This window comes from Cynara cardunculus (genome assembly GCF_001531365.2).
Source record: "Cynara cardunculus var. scolymus isolate 2C chromosome LG 15, CcrdV1, whole genome shotgun sequence".
NCBI classification, from domain to species: Eukaryota; Viridiplantae; Streptophyta; class Magnoliopsida; order Asterales; family Asteraceae; genus Cynara; species Cynara cardunculus.
The window spans coordinates 13904086-13914872 of record NC_037542.1 but is presented as its reverse complement, the minus strand read 5'-3'; the positions used below and the strand labels follow the sequence as shown (position 1 = coordinate 13914872).

At 33.4% G+C, this 10787-nt stretch overlaps 1 protein-coding gene across 1 annotated transcript; it reads left to right on the top strand.

Annotated features, from left to right (window-relative positions):
• Positions 1–4977: 4977 nt before the first annotated feature.
• Positions 4978–10387, top strand: LOC112527830 (F-box protein SKIP14). The gene is made up of 3 exons (XM_025138655.1): positions 4978–5223; positions 5504–6625; positions 9197–10387. The coding sequence occupies exons 2-3, from the start codon at positions 5687–5689 to the stop codon at positions 9701–9703; spliced, it is 1446 nt and encodes a 481-aa protein (XP_024994423.1). The 5' UTR covers positions 4978–5223; positions 5504–5686; the 3' UTR covers positions 9704–10387.
• The last annotated feature ends 400 nt before the right edge of the window (positions 10388–10787 follow it).

The following is a 10787-nucleotide window of genomic DNA, read 5'->3' as shown; positions in this document are numbered from 1 at the left end:
ATTGTTTAGGTTAGGTTTTCCTTTCCTATCTTCCGCAACAATCTTTTGTATTTCTGTGTGTATTAATTCTTGATATAAATCAATAAGAATTAAAAAGTTGAAAAAAGTCTGTGTAATTGTATTCAACCCCCCTTCTACAATTACTTTATGTTTATTGCCTTACCCTTCGGGACTAACAATATATATATATATATATATATACATATATTAGTTCAACCTTAATCTGAGTTTCTGGACAAGAAATAGGGTAAACAGTTGAAATTTTATTCTAAAACCCATCTTTTTTGGTCTTTTCATGGCTTATGATCTGTCAAATTTGTAGTTTTCTTTATTGGTTTTGAGTGTTTATCTTAAAATTCAAGTTTCTTGGTTCTTTGCTCTTGGTGTAAATCGAACACATTTGTGGAGTCGTTTAAATATGTTGGATTTTAAACAAATGTGTCGTTTAAATATGTTGGATTTTAAACTGTCATACAATTTTTTTCATCGATAGTCTGTAATTGGAACAATAACTCTTATTTATTCAAATTGTATTAATATGCAAAGACCAAGTGTAACATATATCATCGCTAAATCTTATCTTATAAAACCAGTGGAACTTCAAAATCGTTAAAATTCATGGCTCCCGCCGCATTACGCGGGTACACAACTAGTAATATATAATAGATCAGTTGGTTAAGGATGTCTTAAACTATAACAATATAAAAAAAAACTACTATCGAGTTAAATTATTCATTTTCAAATTTGGATGTATAGGTACAGAAGATTCTTTTTATGGATTAATGATTAAGTCGTTCATACCAAATTTAGTAAAATCGTTTTTTGGAATATGAAATGTGAAACATTTTCTTTGTTGAACTTTAAGTAGCAGTTATCCATCAATTCAACGCGATCTAATCTCCATTAAGATCGAATAAGCAATGTCACTCGATCCTTATCAAACTGACTGTTGTATGCGGGTGAGGATGTTGAGAACTTAAGCCCTTAACCATGCTTCATTCTACTATCTATCTTTTTTTTTCATTTAATCATTGCGGTATTCAGAGAGTAATAAGTTTTTCTTAAAAGAAAGAGAGTAATTAATGCGGTATCAGTTTTATGAAGTATATAACAATTTATCAGTATGCTTAATGTTTATCTTATATTTGATAGTATTCACTTGTTTATTAATTAGTTATCTATATTAGTATGCATCTTTAATACGTATGAAAGTATGAGTCTTAGGAGCCGTTTATCAAATGCTTACTCGGGTAAGCGCTTACCAAGTCACGTTAACTCACCAGACGAATACGTAAAGACCAATAATATTACCCGGAAAGAACGAGATAAAGACCAAGAGTCTTACCCGGTAAGTGAGGGCGACGACTCCTACCACGGTAAGTACTTACCAGGTAAATTGTTGCATGTGATGTCGTTTTGGTGAACTAAAATCTTACCCAGTAAGTAAATAATAGTGTTAAATTTTATTAATAAGCACTTGTCGGATAAATATTTGGTAAACATTCCCTTAGTAGCAAAATTTTGAAACATATATTTTTCATCTCCAAGATTAAAAATTAAAGTATGTCCATAAACCAACAATGTTATCGATTTCGTGAATCTGACTCGTTAACATATGTTATTTCGATTTCGCGAATCAACTCGTTAACATATGTTATTTGTAAACCATTGATTATGACTTCAGCAATATGGTATGCTGTATCGCCTTCATTAACCATCCTTTTTGCTAGCAACCAAAACCATATTAAAAAAAATCCCACTTCACTACGACATTTTTGATGATTCCAGCCTGGAAAAAGAAAACAAGAAAGTGAACATGTTATATTAAAAAATACGTTATCTGGTTGATTCATGTTCATTTTAAATCACTCTTGGTTGTGCAACGTGGTGAGTTCTTAAAAATGATATTTTAACAATAACCACTAAGGGGACAAAGTAGAACTTGAAGAAATTCAAAAACCACATGGTGGGATAATAGTTGGCACTGACCATCAACAAGATATTGAACCTCAACAGGTTGCTGAGAAAAGATACAAATAATCCGAATATCGGGTATGAATCGCCAAGAGCCTGGGAGATATGATTATCTCATTGGCAGTCGTATCAGGCTTAGAATCTGATAAATAACACGATGCCATGAATACTGAAATACAATTTATGTTAAACAACCAAGTTTGGAACTTTGTAGATATAACTCCACAAAATAGGGATAGGTAAATAATTATGAAAATAAATTTATGGGTTAAAATAAACAATTCATTTATTTTAAAACCAAAATCATAAAAAAATGCTTGGGATTATTTGATTTTAATGAAGATGGATTATTAATTTATTTATTTTATATAAATAAATTGGAAGAGAATAATTTAAGTATGTAAATTATTTTCCTAATCGAGCAGCCATCTTAGGCGAGTTATTCACGAGCCTTTGAGGAGATAACGGTTGCTGGAATAGTCTACTTTGATGTTCAAATGAAGAAAATATCGAATACCGAAGGAAAAACGCATGTTTTGACATTTTGGGCCTCCTCAAAATTAAATAACTGTATCTATTAAATATTGCTAGCATCATCGAAGACTTCAATGTCCACATGATAGCATCGAGTTTCCATGTTTTAATATATGTTTATAGACTTAAAATCCTCACTTTTATATTTTAACAAGCTTAAATTACGTTTTTATAATCCTGGCCCAGGTTTTATGTTGATCAGGGTAAGAAACGGATGAGAAAACGAGAGGAAAAATGGTTGTCGTAATTAAGAGGGTTGTATAGAATAAGTAGTCAAAGAGAGGCAAAATAGAGGAAAATGTTATCCGGCCATGCCAGGGTAGCGTGCAAGGGTCGTACAATGGTATATGAACTTACCATACACAAAATGCTACCCTGGCATGTTGGGGTCGCATATTTTACCGTAGGGACCAATTTTGTCAAATTTTGAATCTTAAGCAGTGTTTCTAATATCATGGTATAAATTGAGTTGGAAACCGCCGTGTTGAGGGAGAGCAAAAACTAGGGACGATTTTGGAATTAAATGAGATGATTTTGAAGCTTTTCAATCAATTTTTTTGTTTATTTCCAAAAGTTACTAGTTTCTTCATTCACAATTAGCGTAGCCTTTGATTTTGATAAAATGACAAGTTCATCTCGTTGAATTCCGAAATCCGTAATTGTTTGGGGATTTTGATAAAATGACAAATGATATGTTTGATTTCAATAAGGTTTTCGAAACCATGCCATGAATTCTTGCAACAAAAGCTTTAGTAAGCCGAACTTGTGAGCTTATTGCCTTGAATCAGTGAATTTCCTAGTTCGCTAATGTTAATCGCACTTGGGATTTAAGAGCTTGTTTAAAACCTCGTTTATTGTTAATATTTAACCGAAGAGCTAATTCTGGTTGATAAGGTAAAATCGAGGTTGCCAGAGCTTATCGACAACCATGGTCAGTTTAGACTTGTCATGTCTTCTTTTGCACTATAGGAATCGATGATAAACATTCTGCATCACATCAATGATGAAGTTGTTGTTGGGCTTTTTAATTATATCGTTTTTATTCATATGATTAGTTTTCATAATCTCTGAATCTATGCCCCCTTTATTTAAAAGTGTAGAAGTCAAATAATCGTCACGACCAATCCACGTGGATTCGACATGACTTACCACTGTTATATGATGTGATTTTGTTGTGATAACAATATGATAAGTCGAAACCCAATGATCATCACGTCCACACCGACTTTGTCTGTTCATTACCACGTCATTATCACAGTAAATTATATTATTGTTACAACATCATCGACAAACAGAACAACCATATAAGAAGTCTTTGATGATTTCAACAACCTTTAAAAGATAAAGACGAATCTAAGATAAACTATAAATTGTTGATAAATATTGATTTATTTTTATTTATTCTATTTAAAGAATCCTAACGAAAATTAAATAGTTAATTACTAGAAGTCAGATAATTATCATTTACTAGAAGGGTATTCGCACAATACAGTAAGATAAATCTCGATTTTAATGTTTAGTTTTTATTCTTTATCTGTATCGATATAATACGATTTTATGTGGTTTTGAGAAATCGAAAATGTTTTTATTTTTAAATGAATTATAAATTTGAAGATAACATAAAAATTTGAAAATAAATAAATCAATATTAATATCAAATTAACTATTTAATAGTTCTCGTTTTTTTGGTATAAGTTCTTTAATTCAATTTAGATTTATAATGAAGTAATTTATTTTTGATTTCAGTAATATAATTTTCTATAAAGATAATAATTAAATATTCTGTTAGAACTCAATGATTATCTTAATTATATTTTAGATTTTTAACATTTAAAATGAATGTTTATCCTGTATTTGATTATATTTATCTACAGTTGATTACACGAATTCAAAAATGAAGTTTTAATAAGATGTATTTACACAAAATTACTTGTAATCTTGAATTTTAAGTTATATGCATCAATAAACAGTACTTTATACATAAAAAATAATTTTTAAATTTTTTTATCAAATATTTTATAATATAATATATATTATAATAACCATATTTTCTCACAAACAAAATATTATTACTTGATTATTTTGCTCATAGATAATTATAAAAATATAATTTAAAATAAAAAATAAAAAATAAAAAATCAACTTATTAAAAATACGTAGTTTAGACACACGTACAAATACCCATGAATTTCTTGGTCACGAAGCAAGTTTTCAACCATGAGGAATATATCGATGGTTTTAATTTAAAAAAAAGAAAAGAAAAGAAAATTATGACTTTGACCATAGTCCTATTTAACCGGTCACCGGTAAAACCCAACCACAAACGGTCAGAAAATTCCGGCTTCCACCACAGAAAGAAGCAGTAAAACTATACGAGCCAGACACGTGTCGGTTAACCCCTCTTCTAGTTGCAGTAATATATGTTTCCATATTCCCCCCTTTCCACACACTCTCTCTCTAGAGATAACCCTTCTCTGTCTCTCTCGTTCTCCTGAACTCGATCGACAGATTCCTTCGACTCGGATCGAATTTTCCTTCGATTCTTGTTATCTACCTTACTATCAGGTGTTATCATCGTGTTCTACATTTGAGGCGATTGATCGACGTTCACGGCGTTTTGATTATCTGGACAGACGATACCCTGTCCATCCATTCCTCAAATTCTGTCGATTGCGATTGTTCTTGGCAAAATCTAGGTTTTCTGATCTTAATCAGGTTATATTCTTCCACTTCTTGATTCTTTTATATTTGTTCTTTTTGGTTATGTGGATTTAGGTCTTGGCTTCGAGGATTAGGGCATTATTATTCATTGATTCTTTATTTGTATATTGATTATCGTTTTCGGGTTTTCTTCGCTCTTCTCTTGATATTGTAGCTGATAGATATTCGTATAGGTATTGGTTCCCTACAAGAAACTCTGAAAATTTTCGGCGCGTTGTTTTAGTCTGTCCCCAAAATTGAGGGTTTTCTTGTTGAGTTTTCCCTTTTTTTCTAGGTTTAGGTTATCATCGAAACAAAGAAAAAAAAAGCAAAAAAGGAACAGAAGAAAAAAAAAGATCGAGAATTATCCCTATTTTGTTTCTGATTTGGTGATTTAGCTGAATCTGGGGTCTCATTACAAGTAGTTTTCAGCATCGTATATCCGGGAAAATAGAATTCTCTTTTAGGCGTGTACAAAATGGCCCTGAACTATTCACAACGGCCTATTTTTCCTGCCCATACATCAGAAGACAATCTGGTTTCACCATTGAGGATTGTGAATGGGTATGTTGTGGAAGGCATGGCAGAAAAAGGGGGAGAGGGCTTTATTAAGCCTAGGCATGGTAATGGAGAAATGCATGATCGTTTTGGTTATGGGAGGGAGAAAGTTGATAAAGGTGGCTCGCCAGATCCCATGTCTGTGGACATAGTTGACCTATTGCCATCAGATCCATTTGGGATGGATATTGATATTAGCACCACTTTTACCGCCATCACTGGGTGGCTTGAGGATTTGGAAGTGGACTATGGGGCATATGTCAGGAACAACATTGTGAATACAAATGAAGATTATGGGTTGTTTGCAGGTCTCAATTTGATTTGGAACAGTGCTATGAGGTTTCAATCATTTCCAAGCACCGAGGCATCTGATAATAAAGATGGTGCAAGTTGTATGGTTGACAAATGCACGATGGGATGTCAGTTTAGAAGTTTCGAGGGTGAGGGTGTGATTCGTCCTGTCCACTGTGCAGAGGACGTGATGGGTTTCAATCATGGAAGTACAAGCTCTCTTGTCACAAAGTGTGGGGATGAGGATGATTTTGGTCATTCTTCTAATGCAGTTGGAGGAGATCCTCATGAGGCATTTGTTCTTGCTCTTAGTTATCTGGGAACAAGAGATCTTCTCTCAGTGGAGCGTGTTTGTAGATCTCTATGTTATAACATTCACAATGATTCACTATTGTGGAGGAGTATTTACATTGATCAGCCATTGAATGAGAGGATTACAGATGATATTCTTGTGCAATTGACTAGCAGGGCAGAAGGCAATCTCCGGTGTTTGACCCTCATAAAATGCCCAAGGATCACTGATGATGGTCTGAAGCGTGTATTGCAGACCAATCCAAAATTAACTAAGGTGAGCAGTGCTCAATCATTATAATTGCATTTCAAGGTGTTCTTTCATGTTCTTGACGCCTGCTACCATTTGCAATATTTTCTTTGAAGTTCTTTGAAACGGTTCTAGGGGTATAGGGAATCCTCTTAATCAGATTGTTTTTGGTAACTATTTAACTAATATTTTACATGTTCAGTTTAAAGCACCAAGGGTGCGTTTGGTACATTGGACAGGATAGAACAGAGATCATGTTTCACATTTGGGAGGACTTTTATGTGGAACATACAAGAATAGAATAGACTTGTATTTTACCAATATATCCTCAAAATAAAACTTAATTTTCTTCTAAAACATCAAATAGGTCTCCTTTTTACATTTTATTCATTCTTTAAATTTTATTTATTGTATTTTATGCTTTTTAAACTTCCATTTTACTGTCCTCAAAATATTATGTTTTCACGGTTTCTATATTTTTATTAATATATGTAATTTATTGTATATTACTAATAAAAAATAATGTAGAAAAGGAATAATAAAAAAATTGGAAACTATATTGAACTTTTTATTTGGGTGTCATTTTAATTGTTTTGACGAAAACTTTTTAATGATATATTTTGTTATAAAAATAATTATTTTATTATAATTTAACAGACTACATAATTAATCAAATATATAAACAACTCATTAGGGGTAAATTGGTTATTTTACTTGTTCTGTTCTGTTCAGTTCAGTTATGTCTTACCAAACGTTGAACGGTTGTGCTGTCTTGTTTTGTTTTGTCGTGTCCAATCATGTCTGGACACCAAACGCACCCCAATGCTAAAATAACGCACTGATTTGATTGCCAGTTAATTGTAAAGCACGTTGTTACAAGTCTTTCACCTTTGGGTTTTATCATGTTGGGATTAATTTAAATAACCAAATTAAACACAAAAAAGGACATCATTGTGTCAGACTTCCACATATGTACTTTATTTAAGTATTAAGACCGTGAAGGAAATGTAGATGTTCATTGCGTGTTTTTAAAAGTTTAACGTAGTTAATTACCAACAAATCCTTGCATATTCTAGAAAAACTTAATTTTACAAATTTAAAGTCCAGATGAAACTCTCTCTCTGTACATTTGTCAAATAATGAGGTTCTGTTTTGTGTTCCATTTGAATGCAATAATACATGAATTCGTGAACAAACTGTTTACTAATGATGTATACCATCTTACCATGTTGAATAAGAAATATCAAGACTGATCAATTATGTATTTTGTTTGGATGTGAATCGGGGAAGAGTAAGAAAACTGACACCTAAGTCTTTTAGATGAGCAAATTCTTGGAGTGATTTAAATAAAAAAGTATAAAACAGTAGGTTATGATTGTATATACATTAAGCTATTGTGAGGCATTCTTTGGCATCTAGGACTACTTTAAACTTCTTAACAGAATTTATGTTGCTAAGAGGGTTCATTTTATTTTTTATTTGGTGGTGGAGTTTAAATATTTCTTTCATGATAAGCATGTTGAATGAATGATGTATGTATTATGTAATGCTCTTGCACATAAGTGCCAGTAAATTAACATGGCTTGAAAGTTGGTGAGTAGCTTCTTTTTAAAAATTTGTGCTTCTAATCATGCCAGGTTACATCACTTGCAAAGTGGATATGATCTATGAATAGATGCATGGAATTTCTGTCATTTTCCCTTTTCACTTGTTGGATTGGTTATTAGCTTCAACAACATTCCTTGATCTTGAACCATTATTACCTGTTTGGAATGTAAATGCATGAGCCATGCTCCCTTTGTGACATAAATTTTGCAAAACGTCTCATTTTGGGATATATTATTTTGGATTTTTGGTTACAAAAATTCTTTTTGTGGGCTTTATTTTTTCAGTAAGAGCTACAAAATTGTTCCATTTTTATCTCTAAGAAGTTGATCAAATTGGTTTTGCTACAACATCTTCTGCATTCTCACACCAAGGGATATTGACTAATATTCCAAACACTTCTCTTGAACCATGTTTTAACAGTTTTGTGGGATGGAGAGAGAACATGTTTTAACAGTTCTGTGGGATGGAGAGAGAACATGTTTATAGAGCACATATACTACTGTTTTATTGAGACAGGGTGTTGAAACTTGTTTATTTATTTTATTTTCCCATCAATATCATCTAGGCACCGAAAATTGTAATTGATTCATCATGTTTGCATCAATCAACCACTCTGCTGTACGATGTTCTGCCATGTGGACCAGAGTTGTTTTATAGTGAAGTGCAACGAGGTTCCACTGGATGTAGATTGTGGTTGCTTGTCTAGCCTAACTAAAAACTTTAAACTCAATTTTGTGGTGCATTGTGAATATGAGAATGCGATGATATATGCAGTTTCAAAGTGGATTAATTTACGAGAGGAGTTTTAGACAGTTTGGAATTGAATTATAATCTAATCTCTTTTTGGGATCAAGAGCAATTAACATGGGATTGGTGAAATTAGTCTTGTAGCTGTAATTCAGTTTTTTTATCATCAGAATCCATAAAACGTCATCTGGTATTATCTTTGTACCTGTAATTCTGACCACATATGTGTTGTTTTTCATGTAGTTGTCGGTTCCTGGATGCACAAGACTTAGTATTGAGGGAATCTTGAATAATTTGAAGGCTTTCAAGTCACATAAAGGTAGTTCAGGTATCAAACATATAAGAACAGGTGGGTTCTATGGCATAACGCATGAGCACTTCAAAGAGTTGAAGTTTTTGTTGGGCACTAGTGGTAACATGCACAAAAATGAGTACAATCCTCATTATTATCATCGAGGAAATTTATATATGCCATCTGATGATGACCGCGATATTGATGTTGAAGTATGCCCAAGATGTCAGAATTTGAGGCTTGTTTACGACTGTCCGGCTGAAAGTTGTAGAGTGAAGGACCAATGTGGGGATTTATGTAGAGCTTGCATAATCTGCATACCTCGATGTGCTCAGTGTGGTCGGTGCGTTCACAACAGCGAATATGAAGAAACCTTTTCTTTGGAGTATCTTTGCTCCAGTTGTCTGAAGGAGATGCCAAGGTGCCAAAAGGCACAAGAGATGGAGGTTGATGGCTAGATGATGATGATGATGGTTTATGTGGCAGAGTTTGCGATGGATGGATGATGTTCAAAATCCTTTATCTAGTTAAAAAGGGTAGTCAAGTGAGGAGGGTTTATCATTCTGCTAGCTGCCGTTTGATGGAAGCTCCTAATGGTTTAATATGTTGGAAGAGAAAATTGGAAAAAAAAGTTACAAAACAAATGAAAATTAGAATTTAATATGGTGGGTGATGATTGAGATGGATTGTGGTGTGGCATGGCTGATCATGGTGATACTGCAAATGTGATGTGGGGCTGTTGGTCTTCTTGATGTAGGTTCGGAGGCGGGGATGAGCGATGAATGTCGAGTACAGCTCCAATTTTGAAGGGAAGATTGGTAAAAATTTCAAGATTTTGTGTCGTAGGATGATATCCGAAAGAACGATGGTCGTTGAAGTCTTGGCCAGACGGGTTCAGGGTGGCTTGTAATGATGTGATGAGCAGCCATGTGGAATCGGGTGGAGCTGTTGGGTTGCTGGTTTGCGCTACCCGTTCGTCTCGTGGGTTATGCATGTCTCGTACTTGTCCTGCATTCGAAGGTTGAATTTTTTATAGACAGTATCATCACCGTATTTTGTTTGAATTTTTTTACATGTTCTCGTTTGATGTTCACGTTGAACTTTGATTCAAATGGTTTCTTCTAATGGCTAAAATGTTTATATTTGTACTTTCTTAGAGAAATGTTTTGTTGGCTGAGAAAGTTCCATTCTGAACTATCTCATGAAGCTGGTTGTACATGAGATGGAACGGGACGAGAACAAATTCATTGTTTTACGTTTGACATTTTACCAAGATAGGTTATGATGCCTTTTTTGTCCTGTCTAGTTTTGCCATGTACAGTCCTAGTTTGATGATGTGTCCAGTTTTGTCATGTAAAGTCCAATCTAATATTTGAACAAGATTGCTATTAGCATAACTGAGTTCAAGTTGTCTTCTTGATATATAAGAGAGAGAGCTCAATGTTCAAGAGTTTGAAATTATCTGCTGGATAAAATAAGCCAATTCGAGCTTAGGGGCGGTTCGGTAAGGGCTTATTGAACCATATAACAGATATGGCTGAT